Raw genomic sequence first — 15,052 nt, 5'->3', positions numbered from 1 at the left:
GCCCTCAAGGTCTTCCCTGGACCCGGGACCTCCTTGTAGCAGTGGGGTGCAGGCCCCCTGCAGCTCCTGGGTCCTGACCCCTCGCCTCTCCCTGTGCCAGGGGGCACGAAACTGGGTCTGCTGGGCTCAGAAGCCCCCGCTCTCTGAGCTGCTCCGGCTGTGGTAGCTGGGACTGGGGGTCCTGGAAGGGCTGCGAGTGCGGCTGCGGGTCCGACTGCGGCTGCTGTAGCTTCCATGGCTGTGGCCAGGGCTGGGGCTCCGGCTTGAGTAGTCGCTGCTCAGGCAGCTGGAGGAGGACGAGGGGCTGGGCCGGTAGTAGGGGATGGGACGCTTTCGGGCACTGCCGGGAGGGAAGAGCTGATTACAGGCCAGCCAAGGCCCTGATCTGTGCCAGTCCTGGGCCCTCACTCAGGCCCTGAGCCCCTCCCCAGCAGTGGCCAGGGCTTCCCTGCCTCAGTTTCCCCTGAGCCTTGACCTTGGAATTCTCCCCACCTCCACCCCTGCCCCAGCAAGACTGGACATGCAGTGGTCCAATTTCATGTTGATCACTTTGTTTTTCCTCACTTGTCTGCAGGGAAAGGGGACCAAGTCTCTGCTTGACCGGAGTAGGTGCTCAATAAAAATCTGTTGAATAAATGCAACTTTTAAGCCAAGCTAAGCAGTGGCTTCTGTGCACGGGAGGGTTTGTGAATATGGCCCATTCCTGCTTCTTTGTTCCCCACAGGACAGAGGATATTGGTTCTCAGGTCACTCAGAGGGCACCAAAGGAGCCCCCTGGCCACTGCTGCCCATGCCCAAGGCCCTGGCCCAGGCCTGCCGGCCCCCACTCCTTACTCAGCTACCTCCCGCTGGCCCAGAGTTAGTTTGAAGCCAGGAGACTGTGACCCAGAGAAAAGAAAACAGAGTTAAGGGGGCGACAGTGCCCCATTGCGTGGGGTTAATTCTGAGGAAGAAAACAGGTGTCTGTTAGTGGGAGGAGGAGGCAGCCTGGGAGGGGCTGAAGGGGGTGCCAGGTGGAAGGTGTGGAGGCTGTCTTAGGACCCCCTGCTTATGGGGGTATCTGGCGGGGGGGGTGTCCCAAGCCTGGCAGCCTGGCCTCTAGCTCTGATGTGAGAACTGAGGCCCGGAGAGGCACGCTGATCTCCCATGGCTGCCCAGCAAGGCCAGGGCAGAGCTGGGCTCAGAATTTTGCCTGTGGCCCTCTACCCCATGTCGGGGATCTAGGGCTGCAGGGTGATTTCCACAAATGCAGACCATCATCTCACCTGGAGACCCAGGCCCAGACCCTCCAGTCCCGGCAGACTGTGTGGGCAAAGTGGGAGGGACCGGTTCCCCTCACAGCTGCCCCAGAGACCAGACTGCCGGTGCCCCCTCCTCCAAATTCCCCAGGGGACTGGGAAGTGAGCAGAGAGCTTAGTGAGAAAAGGAGAGGCAGACAGACAGCCGAACAGAGCCAGTCAGCTCACATGGGCATCTCCCCTGCAGCCTGTGGAGAGGGGGTCCACCCGGCCCCCAGGCTGGCCACAGGCCACTCAGCAGGCTGGACCTTGAGATGAAGGAGAAAAGGACACATCATTGCCAGATGAATGTGGGGAGGGAAGGAGGAGGGAGGGGCTCCAAGAGGGATGGCTGGAATCTTCCAGAGCTGAACTGCTTGCCTGCTGCTGTACCCAGACCCCAGAACCGAGCCCCTCCCCTCCATGGCCCTCAGGACGCTTCCTTTCTGGAGGCCTCCCTCCCTGCAAGTGAGCCTGCACCTCTGCCTCTCGGGTCCCAACCCCTCCCCAGCACCTCAGTCCTAGCCTGAGCGCCCTCTTCCCTCTCCCAACCCTCACCTTCTCTCTTTCGGCGCCCTCCCCTCCCCGCACCAGGTGCGGTTGGTCGAGGACCCCCAAGGTCCCCGTGGCCCGGCCCCGGCCCCTCCGTACCTGGTGATGCGCCGCGGCTCCATGAAGCTGGGTGAGTCCCGGCGCCGCTTGCGGATGGGCGAGTAGCTGCGGGAGCGGCGCCGGGCGCGGGCGGCCTCGGCCTCGGCGTGCCTCGCGCGGCCCTCGCCGTCCTTGTCCCTGCGGGGCCCGGCCCGAGATGAGCGACGCGGCCCAGCAGCCCCGGCCGGTCCCGCCGCCACCCCTGGGCCCGCACTTACCGGCCCACGGTTTTCTTGGGCGACGGCGAGCGGCTGGGGCTGCGGGTCCTCTTCTCCGCGGAGCGCGAGCGGGATTTGGAGGGCGAGCGGCTGGAGCTCCACGAGCGAGGGTGCGGGCCCGGGCTGCGCGACGAGCTCTTCCCCTCCGGGCCGCCGTGCCTGCCGTGCGCACCCGGGGACGGGGAGGTGCTGGCGGGCCGGGCGCGCGGGGGCCGCTCCTTGGCCCTGGAGGAGGGGCACGGCGACAGGGGGGGCTCAGCTGGGAGACAGTGGGCCCCGGGCAGGGGAGGAGCGGGCGGAGGGGGGCCCGGTGACAGGGAAGGGGGCTCACTTAGGGAGAGAGTGAGTGGAAGCCCTGGGGGGGAAAGGACTCAGGAGAGGAAGGGGTTCTATGGGGTTAGTGCGGACGAAGCGGTGTTGTGTTGGCGGTCGGGGAGAGGTTCCCGGAGGAGAGAAGGGGGCTCTGGTGGGGGGAGAGGAATCAGTGAGGAAGAAGCTGTTCCGTGCTGTCGAGAAAGAGTGATCATGGGGGTGGGGGGCGAGTACGGGAGGAGGGTGCTCTGTTGTGCGAGGAGGATCTGGATCTTAGCGCGGGGGCGGCTGGACAGGTCCGCTGCGGGGAGAGGGGTCAGTGGTGGGGCGCTCAGTGCGCGGGGAGGGGGTATGACCGGGGAGGGGAGAGGGCTCGGTGGGGCGAGGGGGCGGGGAGGGGAGCCCGGTGCGGGTCCCAGGGGCCGAGCCCGCTCACCGTTTCCCGTGCCCGCCGTGACCTCGCTCGGAGCCGGGCTCGGGCCCGGGGCCGGGGGCGTCGCCGCCCGAGTCGCTGCTGGAGCGGGCCCTGCTGAGCGAGCGCGACGAGCCCCGGGGCGGCGCGGGCCGGGAGCGCCGGCGGCCCCTGCGGCGGGGCGCGGACGCCGAGGACCGGGAGCGCCGCCGCCTCCGCCTCCGCCGCCGCCTCCGCCGCCGCCGCCGCCTGGCCGCCCCGCCGGCCGCGCGGCCTCCTCTGCCCTGCGACGACGGCGCCGAGCGCGGGCTCGGGCTCTCCTTCCCCCGCGCGGGCGGCGTGGCTACGCCGGCCTCCGCCTGGTCGCGGGCCCTGGGCGAGGGCGAGCTGGGCTTCTGACGGGGAGAGAGGCAGAGAGGGCACGTAGGGGGTGGAGAGGGGACGGAGAGGGCGACAGAAGCGGGCAGAGACGGAGAGAGAGAGGAGACGGAGAATCCAGAGGGGGAGAGGCAGAGGCAGAGCCGAGAGGAAAGAGACGGGGAGAGGTTAGAGAAGCAGAGAGACAGAGCGGAGACAGGAAAGGAGGAGAGACAGAGAGAGAGGACAGATCCAGAGAAGGAGCAAGAGGCCGAGGGGGAGAGAGCGGGCGGGCGGGGTGGGGGGAGAGAAGGAGAGGGGGCTTTCACCGGGCCCAGGCCGGGGGCTGCCAGTCCCGGAGCATCGCACACACGGTTCCCCGCGCCTGCCCTGCCTCTGCCTCTCCTGAGTGTCCACCTTCTGGCCTCAACAGTGCAGCTCATGCAAGGTTCTCGGCATGCAAAACACAAGAGGGACGGAGCGGTGGGGGTGGGGGTGGGCTGTCAGGGAGGGGGAATCCAGGACGGGCACGGGGGCTGGCCTTGCCCCCCCCTCGACGGGACGGAGGATCCCGGCAGAGAGAAGAGAGAGGGCGGGCACCGGGAGGCCGGGCCAGGGCCAGCCCACCAGGCCAGGCCGCCCAGCGCTTGGGGGGTGGGTGAGGGGATGGAGGGGGCACACGGCACACAGATGGGGGTGGGGGCGAGGCGGGACAACTGAACTCAAAACTGAACCGAAGAAAGGGAGGAAAAACGAAATAAAAAACAAAATCCACAAATGTCATTAGATACCGAAATCAAAAACAATGTCTGAACTCCTGGGGAACTGACATTTTTCTGTTAACATTTTTTCTTTCTTTGTTTTCCGGCCCTGCAGAGATCTGTGGAGCTGTCAGTAGCACCCGACTGTCTTTCTGTTTCTCTCTTTTCTTTTTCTTTCTTTTTCTTTTTTTTTTTCTTTTAAGTTCTGATTGTTTAAGTCCCTCTTGGTTAACGTCCACTTACCAATAAAGGGGCACTTCCTCCTTTAGTAGGTAAGGTGTGTAAGAGAAGGGAAAAGCGTGGTAGCGTAAGTTCATCATTAGATTCACAAAAATGCAAGAGACATAGAGAGAGAGAGAGAAAAACGCAACCACCCCATTCTAGGCCAAGAGGAGGCCGTGCCGCCTCTGGAGGAAGGGTTAGCAGCGCCCAGCTCCTCGGGCCTGAGCAGGTACCTCTTGGGTGACCACTGGATAGAGATGTCGAATGTTTTTCCAAAAGTGGAGTCAGGACACAAGCATCGGGCTACAGAAAACCAGAAAGGGCACCTGGTACCATCAAAAGGGCCCTGGCTGGGAAGCAGGGGTCTGAGAGCCTGCCACAATCTCACTGAGTGACCCTGGCCAAGTCACTTCCCTAGTCTGGGCCTTAGTTTCCCCATCCACAAAATGAGACGGTCAGGCTTTGCTTCGGGATGTCCCTTCCAGAGCAAATATTCCAGGATTCCCTGACCACCCTCTCCATCCCCCACCCTCCACAGAACTGACCCTTCCTCCTGTCCTTAGGCTTCCATCCAGTAACAGTTGATTGCACTTGTCTGTCTGTAAGTCTGTGTCCCATCCCTCCCCAGCCCCCAATCACCAGCACCAACTTGACTTGGAGCACCTCCAGGGCCAATGTGGTGTTGGGTTCAGCTTTTTAACCTCAGTTTTTATCACAGAACTTGGCATCTAGTAGGGCCTCAGTGCGGTCTGCTGAGGAAGAAATGCCCTCGCAAGGGACAGGGCCAAACCAGGGAGTCTTAGGAAAGGGGCAGGGTCTGGGTCAAGCTCTTTTGGAGGAGAGAGCAAAACCAGCTGCCACGCCTCAGGGCACCTTGCTGCCAGGGACAGGAAGGGGCGTGGCTTCCTTGGCATGGCCCTGGGTGCTTCCTGGAGGGGGTGGGGGTGTGGCGTTAAGACCTCTCTGTGCTAAGCCTGAATCCCTAGAGGAAGAAGTCAGCTCCTTCTGGGGCAGGGCACAGCTAGCTCATGATTGGTGGCCGCAGCAGCCAATGAACACCAGCCATAGCAGGGAGAGCAGCTGTCCAGAGCCAAATGGGCCATGAAGACCTGGGAGAGCCCTCTGTTTAGGGCAGGGGCAGACATAGGCAGGCAGAATGGATATCACTGGGTACCAAGGTGTCCCTTGAGCACTCTGACCTTCCTGATCACCAGCTCACCTCTGCTAGGAGAGACGGACGCTGGGCTGTTCCGCCACGGCCCCTCTGAAATGGCAGTCCATTCTCAGTAGACCAGGAGACACCTGTCTTCCCTAACACATAACCCCCTCCACCCCAGCAGGTGGCCAGTGCCTCACAGCGCCCAAGCCCCCAGAACTAGGTTCTGTCATCCAACATCCTTTTCCCTCCAGAGGAGGCAAATGAGAAAGAAACCTCCAGGATCCTAGGCACTGAGACCCAAGCCCCCGGGCCAGACGCCCTGTGCTGAGCCGGATGCTTCCTGCCTAGCATGTCTTGAAGTCCAAGCTCTTCCCTACTTCCCTCTCATCTCCTTCAAGCCAAATGGCTGTTAGAGCCCCAGATGATAGTAATTGGCAAAGTGGAACACCCTGGGATTAGCTCTGATATGAGTTTGCTGTGAAACCTTAAGGAAGTGACCAACTCTGGGAACCTCAGTTTCCCCATTGGTAAAGTGGGGGATAGCTGGGTCTCTGCTAGGTGGGCCTGTATAGGGGCTGAGAGGTTCTTTTCAGAGGACAACTCTTACTCATGGTCCCCTTACAGATGAACAGGGTCAGAGCAGGGCAGGAAGGCCTGGGGCCCCATGGGTATCTCCCAAGTGCCAGGATGGAGGAGGGTGGGAGGAAGGCTATGTTGGGTAGGGTGGCAGATAGCACCTCCCTGGGGAGACTTCTAGAGCCCATCTCACCCTTATCCACCCATGCCTCCAGAAGCCCTGGAGAAAGAGTCGCCGTGATCCTGCCAGAGGGTGAGCCTCTTCCCCAGCTTGGGTCTCATTCTTCCCAGGAATTGAGGGAGATCCGAGTCCAGACACCACGGAACTTCATGGACGGACAGGACTGTGGCGGCCAGGGACCTCCAAACATCCCCAGAAGCCTGCTCTCTGTGACTCTTGTCCCTCTTGCCTCTTTCCCCTGGCTAATGCCTATCGCCCCCCAACCCTAGCAAGAGGTCACCACCTCCAGGAAGCCTCTCCTGATCCTCACCCTGAGTCGGGTGCTCTCCGCTATGATCCCACAGACCCTTGTTCCTTCCCTTAGTATGGATTCTGCCAGGCTGTGCCAGGGCTGGGGCTACCATGGCCAGCGGGAGCTCCCCATCCACGGTTCAGCTCTTCCCTCTCATCGTTCTGAGTGATCTTCATCAGTCCTCCAGCCTGACAGGTGGGGGCTGTGAACCCAGGCCTGCCTGCTTCTCCCCTGGCATGGACACCAAGATGGGGCCTGGTGCGGAGGAGTGCCAGCATGTGCTGGCCTAGTGTGTGCATGTATGAATGAATGAGTGAGTGCGTGAATGAAGGACCTCGCCTGCCCCTGAGCCCTGCTCCCAGGAGCCCCTCTGCTCCTTGGTACCACCTGCTACCTGACATCTTTTGCTTCTGTAAGACATTTTCGAGGGGAAAGGTAAGAGTAGCAAGGGACAGGGTGCTTGCCCAGTCCTGGTGTCCTTAAGGACAAGAACAAGTGAGCATCTGGAACGGCTACCCCCTCTAACTCAGCATCTGAAAATCCTATTTCGGGGGCCCTGGTCACATCAGGTACTCCTCGAAGACAAGGCCTCCACTCCCGCATCAGGCTGGGACGGAGTCTCCTCCGTCAGACCAGCGGCACTTTCTCCCTCCCTGAACGATGTCCTTGTCTGCCCTCCAGCACCACCCAGGGATGAGGGATGCTCTGGTGGGTGAGCTCCCTGGGACCTGCCCCTGGGGCCAGCATGGGGGGAGGAGAGGATGAATAGCCAGCCTTTTTCTTTTCAAAGCTGAGGATGGAGGCCCACCGAGGCCTCACGAGGGTTGGGGTGTCAAACTTCTGCAGCGGCTCCCAGGTGGGACAGGGAACAGTTTAAAGGGCAAGGACGGGGAGATGGGGCCCCTGAGGACCTACTCCTCATGTATACCCTCAGTGTGGCTGGATGAGCACCGGGCTGGGGGTCACAAGTCTCAGGATCCAGGCCTGGTTCTCCATCAACATCCTGAGGGCCCCTGGCCCCTACTGACTGTCCCTTCCGGATCATCTGCACTGAGGGACCGCATTTAGCCCACATTTGGAAGATGGAAGGATGCTGGGGGACTGAGGGAGCCCCTGACTGGGTTGGGTTGTGGTCCAGGCAGGGGGGTGGGAGAGCTGAGCATCCCCTCCATCTCTCAAGTTGCCCCCACAGAGACTTTGCTAAGTAGGCCATCTACATCCGGTGCCTGTTCCTGGCCAGCTCACATCACCCCTGAAGTTCAACTACCCTTACGCCCAAAAGATGGAGCGGTGAGGTTCAGTCCTGGTGCCAGCTGCTGCGCCTGCCACCAGGGCAGGACCGTGGGAGCCCAGCAGGCCCTGGAGCGGGGGACAGAGCTCTTTCCTCAGGCCTGACCTCAGCCAGAACTTCTTCCAAGATCTGGAGGCCAAGAGGCCCAGCACAGGCCCTTTCACCATCACTTATTGCCCAAGGTGGCCCAGGGGACTGGCAGGCGTGAGGGTGAGGGGCTTAGCGGCTACTCCAGACAATAGAAATCAAACTGGCTTCACCGCAGCATACAGCTCAGGAAGGGAACACAAACTCGGAATGCTAAACCACACAGAAATGCATTCGGACAACAAAATGAGAAAGAGAGGGCGTGAGGGAGGCTTGGGGGATGGGGGCGGGGATGGAGAGGAAGAAGAGGGAGAAGGGGAAGGTGGGAAAGGGGGGAAAGAATGAACCAGAAAAGTTGTCAGGAAAAGTCAAGAAAACTAAACGACAAACCAGGAAACACAGCTTTGTAGCTCATTTGGAGAAAATGCAAGTTACAAATGAGTAGTCATTAAAATAAAGAAAGAAAAAGGGAGGGGGAGAAAACCAACCAGAGCGAGATTGAGAGATTGAGAGAGAAAGAAAATCACATTCAAACCAAGCAGAGTGGCGGGGCTTATCTGGAGATGGGAGCGGCGCACAGCGGAGCCGGGATACCTACCTTCTCAGTGGTCAGGGACGGGAATGCAATAATAAAAAAGAAAAGAAGGTCTCCGCATTGGGAATGCAGAATCGGGGTAAGACAGTGTCTCTAAGCTGCGCTCCCCCTCTGAATCAGCACGGGGCAGCCATACGGCTTTCGGTCTAGTCCCCGGAATGGGAGGGGGCTCCTGCCCAGCCATTTCTGTTTGCTTCTTTTTTTTTTTTTTTTTTAAACCCACAGGCTCCAAGAGCCAACCTTTCCTTAACCTTCAAACAACAGAAAACCTCCAGAGGGCATGCAGGAAGCAGCTGATGGAAACAGAACCACAGCATGGGTGAAGGAGGGGCTGGCAGCAGGGGGCGAGAGGCCCAAGTCAGGGGAGAGAGATGGCCAGGAAGAGACAGAGAGACATGGGGAGAGAGACAGACAGACAGCAGAGAAACAAAGAAACAGAGGCAGAAGGAAACAAAGAGAGAGGCAGGAAGACAGAGGGGAAGGTGGACCCAGACAGAAGAGAGAAAAGCTGTTTAAACAAGGGCTATCAGACTGGACAGATGGGGTGAAAGGGAATCACGCATTTAAAAGGGAAGGCAACCGCAGATCGAATTTGGAGGATTGGCTCAGCCTCAAGTCAACTCCCCGCCCCACCCCCCACCCCGGCTTCAGCATCATTTTAGCAAAATGTATCCTTCCTGTCTTCTGGCTTCATCCTGGAAGAAATGCCAAGATGCCCCTTCCTATCCTGACTGCCCCACCGCAGCCGTGGTCACTGCTCTTTCCTGGGGGTCGGGAGCAGGGAGGCTGGGATGAAGCAGGTCAGGGAGAGTCACGGGCACCTCTTCTTGGGGTCATTCTAGGCTCCCCATTAAGTGATGAGATTTGAGCCCAAGGCAGCCACCAGAGACAGCCCGGGGGCCTTGCTCGGGAACCTCCTCCGCCATCCTCACCAAACAACGAGGATTCCTTCAACACTTCAGATGCCAGGGGCAGGCGCAGCCAGGCAGGTGCAAACCCTGCACAGCCTTTCTGGCCTATGTGCTGGGAGGGCCAAGCTAGCACCAGTCTGTGTTCTTGGGGGTGGGGGGAGGCAGGTGAGACCGGATGGAAGGACTTGTCCCGTGAGGTCATCTTACTCTTCCGTCCCACGTTGTGTGACTTTGAGCCACTCCCTTTCCTCTCTGTGCCTCACTATTTATTTCCCTACGTAGTGTGTGAACTGTGAGGGCGCAGGGCTCCCTGGGTCTCTGAGGCAGCAATTGCGTAGAACCAGGAGAGTTGGGAGCGTGCCCTTGACATCTGGCGGGGTCCTCAGGGGGAACCTAGGAGCTGAGACAACCAGCAGCCACCTCCCGCGTCCTCCTCCCCTTGCTCAGGGCTCCTGGAGTGTGTTTTCTATTGACAACTCTCCCACATCTTGGGATCTACCTCTAAAAAGCTGTGTGACCTTGAGCTTGTCACTTGACCTCTCTGAGCCACAGACAGCAGTAAGCAGCAGAACCCAGAAATCCCTTTGGGGCTCAGCCCTGGCCTGGGATGGGACATCTAAGAGATGTGTTGGGAGCTAGCACCCTGCTGGCCTCAGTCTCAAGCCCAGGATGGACTTTTTCTCTTGCCCGGGAATATCTGGCTTTGAAGCCCTCACCTGAGTTAAACTCTATCAGGTGCCTTCAGCTCCCTCCTCTGGGGCCTCCCAAGGATCTGAGGCCTGGCAGGAAGGGCCTGAGCAGCCATCTTATTCTAGATGGAACTGAGGAAGCTCAGGGCTCTGGGAAGCAACCTGGGTGACCTGGGACAAGTCTCTCCCCTTCCCTGGGTCTCCCAGCTTCTCTCCAAGGTTCCTTATAGACTGAGACACAGAAGCACCATCTGCACCACTTTTGTTAGTTTAAAAGCTGAAGCAGTCCCAGCTCATGCCCCGGCGTTGAGGAGAGGGCTGGCTGCTGCCGAAGATTTGGCAGGAGCTCTTGGTGTGGGAGCCGTGTTTTTAAAGTTATCTTCCCTTTTAAATTCTGATTACAAAGGAAAAAAAAATACAGGGAGACATGTATATGACTAATGTTCACTTGAGATTCAAAAACCATCTCTGCATTAGGAGGAGAAGTTCCCACAGTAACACGCACAAAAGCAAAATTCTAGAACAACATAGAAAATAGAAAAAACAAAAAACAGAGATACTTTGCATTTCTGTACGTTACAAAAGGGAAAAAAGAAAGAAAAGAAAAGAAAGAAAAAAAAGGGAAATACAAACAGAAACAAAATAACAGGAAAAGTTACATAAACTTCCCCACCCTCTTCCCTTCCGGCTAAACAAGAAATGGAATCACAATATTACCACGTTTCAAATGGGAGGCTAAAAAAAAACAAACAAAAACATAGACGGGGTTAAAAAACGGTGAGCTTTTTCTTTTCCCATTTGTTTCTCTCTCTCTTTTTCTTTTTTTAATGGTAGCGTCCAAGAATACCACCCCACCCTCCAGTACTTTTTCCCAAAGACATTTTTGGTTAATGGCCAAGTCTGTGACCCCAGCCCCTATCTCACCTCCCTGGAATGAGAACAAGTCTCATGTTCCTTCTCAGAAAGGATCTGCAGGCCAAGAGGGGATCAGGTGAGGGTGAGAGGCCTGGGATGTTCTGAAGTCCCAGATCTCGCAGGGCCCAAAGGGTAGGGAGAGGATTTGGGGAGCATGTTTTGTGAGAAGAGTAACAAAGTGCTGTCTTCTAGAAAACTCCCAGGGCGATGCCCAATTTGGTCCCATTTTTGGGGAGGGAGACAAGATGGCTGCCGAGGCTTCCTCCCTGAGGCCGGAAGCTAGGCCGCCTTCCCTGGCTGCTCTCTCCTGCGGGACGGCCCTGATCGAGAGAACCTGCATTTCTGTGCCTCTCAGAGGATGTGAAGTTCCCACGAGAAGGTGTTTGGGGTACTGTGCTCTTCCAGCTCTGTGCCCATGGGGTTGGGGTCGGGGGCGATGTCTTCTAGGTTTGCCCAGATTGGGCATCATCTCTGTGGCGTGTGGCACCAGTCCCTGTCCGGGCCGCCCTCAGCTACCTCTGTGAGCCCTCTCCCACTCCTAAGACAGGTCCAGGGATATGGGAGGGATCCTCCCCATGTGGCCCAACGAGGTCCCTTGGAGCTCAGGTGCCTGGCACCCTGTCCAGGTGGGGCAGTCTCAAGACAGGTAATGTCGTTAAACAAAAATTGATCTTGAGACTCAGAGCTTTTTGTCAGCTGCCCTTGACTTTCCTCCCTGAGGCCTTGAGAGTAAGGGTGTTTGAGAAAAGAAAGGGAGTGAAAGGAAACAGCCAGAAATCAAAATGAAACTGACCAACACGTACATGTTTGCTGCTGAGACCTGAGGTCTGGGGAGGGGCAGACTCCCCCCTTCCTGCTGAGGCTCCTGGGGCAGCCTGGAGATCTGGGGGGGGAACCTGCAGGCCTGCTCACCCCCATTCCCCTGTGCCCACTTGCCCATCCAGTGCCCCTGCCAGCACTGCAGTCCCCTCTCCCTGAGGGGACTCTACCCTAGACTCTAAGACTGACAAAAGGGGATGTGGGCCTCCCCCGCCCCCACCTCCAGGACCTGGGAGAGCCTCCCACCCTGGCCCAGCTCATCTACCTGGGAAAGGCTCCGCCAGCTCCTAAGGTCACCACACCTGCCTGTGGGTCTCCAGGAGTTTATTCGCCTCCTGGGGGGTGGGGGTGTGTGGGGACAGTATCTCTGAGGGAGCAGTGAGTATGCTGGGAGATGCCTTAGGAAGGATGGGCCATGGGAAGTGGAGCCCACAGGTTTGAGACACCTGTCTAAGTGTGGGCAGTGCCCGGGAAGGGACAGACTTTAGAAATGCAGCTCTGTGGCAGCAAGGGGACTGAGATGGGGGAGGGATCTGGGAGAGGGGTTATGAGGGTTTTGAGGGAGGGCGGGCTTTCCATGGGGGTAAAGGACTTTGTGGGAAGAGGGAGGCTCAGGGCCCAAGTGATGCCCCAGGGAGGTCCTGACTCTTGAATCCTGTTCCCGATTGCGACTCCTACCAATGTCCATGCTCCCTCCCACCCCAATATGCCTGGCGGAAGGGAGGCAGGAGGCCTTGTTTCCTTTCCAGCTCTTTACCCAACAGGCTGAGCGCCCCTGTGGTCAACCTTCTCTGGCCTTCAGTTTGCCAAGGTCAAGGGTGCAGGAGCCCCTCACCCTGACACCAGCATTCCTGGCCGCTCGGGTGCGGGGAGGGGCGCCTGGGAGGGGGGAGCGGCCGGCCCCGCCCCCGTGACGCACTCACTGGCCCCTGCCCCGCGGCGACCCGGCCCGACCCAGCTCCGCCCCGACCCAGCTCGGCGCAGCCCGCGCGGCGCGGGAACCCTCTGCAAAGCCAAGCGTACGTACATCGAGCGAGCTGTGCGCCGAGCCGGGGCGGCCCCCGTGAGCTCCGCTCCGCTGCCTGCTGCCGCCGTTCTGCTGGGGTGACCCCCATCCGCTGCCGCCGGACGGGGAAGGAGACCGGCTCCCGCTGGACCGCTGGCTGCCCGTCTTCCGCCCGTCGTCTCGGTGCTTGGGACTCAGCCTACACGGGGGGAGCCGGCTTGGGACGCCCCGTGTGCAAGCGGCCGGTGCCAGGCTCGAAAGGTAGCCCTACCCCCACCCCCGTCCCCCCACTGCGCCGGGAAACCCTGGCATGGAGAGAGCAAGGCCCCAGCCCTCACACTGCCTCGGTTTCCATTCAGGGTCTGGGGCGCCCTTGGGCATGGGCAGCAGCTCAGCCCTGGTAAATTTCTACCCACTGCTGAGCTGTTGTCTGTCAGCCCCGCTCCCCAGCCCTGGGGATGGGGGAGTGTTTAAACTGCAGGTCCCCTCCCTCCAGCGGAAAGGGAGCTCAACCACACCTGAGCGTGCCCAGTGGCCAGGGGCCTACCTGCTAGGTGATCTGGAATCACTGTAATGGGAGGACAGTGAGGGACTGTGGGAGCTGCCGCTGCTGTGGCGATGCGACCTCCGGCCTGGGGACTCTGCATGTGGCCTGGGAGAGAAATCAGGCTGTACTCAAGTTCTGCCCCACCTCCCCAGGGGGGATCCCTGTGAAGCCCTGATGGAAGCCTCTGCTGACCTCCCTGCCCGCCGCTGCTGCCCCCATAGTCTCCCCCCCAGCCCCCCAAAATAGTCTCTTACGAAAATAGCCTCATACAAAAATAACACAAACCCTGTCCATGCTGGGCACAGAGTTAGTCCATGTGGTCATTTGTCAGAATTAGGAAAAAGGCATCCTTTTCTGTAGACAGTCCCAGCCCCCCAAGACCCCGCTCGCCCCTCAGTTGGTGTTCTTGTGACTGGGATGCAGGGGAGTCACAAGGACTGAACTTGAAAGGACCCTGGCCTGGGAGGCCACAGGTCTGGGTTCCAGCTCTGCCACCGACTCATGGGGGCTCTTGGCTTCCTCTCTGGGTCTGAATTTTTCCTTCTGGGCAGCGGGGACATGAGGTATCTTCGAGGGCCTGATTCTGTGACTCTAGAAGGCCAGGTTTTCTGGTTGCGGGGGTGGGGGGGTGGGGGAGAAGGGGAGTGGGCTGAGGGGCTGGAGACGGGTGGAGGGTACTCACCTCTTCCTTTCTTTGTTCTTTTCTTTTCTTTTGCTCTTGGGGCTTCGAGATCTACAGAAAGCAGAGGCTACTGTGACAGCACAGCCTGAGCCCTGAGCTGGCCGGGGGAGGGCGGGGCCTTCGAGCTCCGGAGCTGGCTGTGTCCAGGTGTGGATCTGAGATGTGTTCCTCTCTTGTACCTGAGACTCCCTGGCTGGCGTGGGCTTGCCCACCCCACCCCACTGCTTTTGCCCCTTTTACTCTGCCAGGCCTTATTCCCTCCTTCTCCTCTAAGTCCTGGCCTGGATCGCCTCCTGCCTGGGCCCCAACTGCTGTTCCCTCTGGCAGTGCCATAGGCGATGTGGCTCTGGCCCCAGAAGGAGGGGTGACCTGCCCTTTCCTCTGGCATTGGTCTTGGGACAGGCCCCTCTGATGAGTTGCCATGGTGGGGGTGGCCCCTCCACACCTCATTTGCGTCCCCTGTGCCCCAGGTTCCCTCGGATGGGGCTCTCTAGGGTAGGGTCCAGGCCTCCTGCCTCTCTGTCCCCTCAGACTGTGGCCCAGCCTTGGGCCAGCTCACCAGGGGTTCAGGAAAGAAATGCTTTCCCTTGGACATGATGACCTTCCTGCTTTGGGGTTACTCAAACCCCATCTCACCTCATCCAGCTCTCTGGGGCGAGCCCCACAGCCCAGCTCCTTCTGCCTTTGGCAAATGGACTGAGAAGTTTCTGATCAGGCTTCTAGGGTCTCACCCCTGTAGGTCTCTCAGCCTCACCCTCCCTGATGCCACCAGATTCCTGCTCAATCCCTCTAGTGCTGAACAGATGCCTCCTTCTGACCAAAAAATGAGGTGATGCTAAGAAACACCAGAATGTGTTTCACACAAGAGCAGAGTTGGGTCGGGGGCAGGCCCAGGAGTCCAGAGGTTTGGGTTCTAGAACTCATGCTGCCTGCTTTGGGCCTCAGTCTCTCCCTCTGGAGCTGGTCTGGCCCTAGCTCACCTCTAGGTCTTTCCCAGGACTGATGGGAGCGGGACAGAGGATCTGTGCAAGCGGTTGGTGACCACTGGGGGGCAGTAGGGGCCCACACTGACCCTGAAGGACCGGAGAGGGC

At 59.3% G+C, this 15,052-nt stretch overlaps 1 protein-coding gene across 1 annotated transcript in view; it reads right to left on the bottom strand.

The window, feature by feature from the left end:
* Positions 1–7: 7 nt before the first annotated feature.
* The window catches only part of SRRM3 (serine/arginine repetitive matrix 3), a 33,275-nt gene continuing 18,230 nt past the window's right edge, over positions 8–15,052 (bottom strand). The window contains exons 8-14 of the mRNA XM_079944237.1: positions 13,961–14,011; positions 13,279–13,383; positions 12,753–12,930; positions 2,895–3,265; positions 2,147–2,371; positions 1,929–2,066; positions 8–340 (exon numbers count right to left, since the gene is read on the bottom strand). Of these exons, the coding sequence (XP_079800363.1) occupies positions 127–340; positions 1,929–2,066; positions 2,147–2,371; positions 2,895–3,265; positions 12,753–12,930; positions 13,279–13,383; positions 13,961–14,011 (1,282 nt within the window). The 3' untranslated portion in view covers positions 8–126. The remainder of the gene's footprint in view (positions 341–1,928; positions 2,067–2,146; positions 2,372–2,894; positions 3,266–12,752; positions 12,931–13,278; positions 13,384–13,960; positions 14,012–15,052) is intronic.

Source organism: Stenella coeruleoalba (assembly GCF_951394435.1).
Source record: "Stenella coeruleoalba genome assembly, chromosome: 15".
Taxonomy (NCBI): Eukaryota; Metazoa; Chordata; class Mammalia; order Artiodactyla; family Delphinidae; genus Stenella; species Stenella coeruleoalba.
This window is presented reverse-complemented; position numbering and strand designations above follow the sequence as displayed.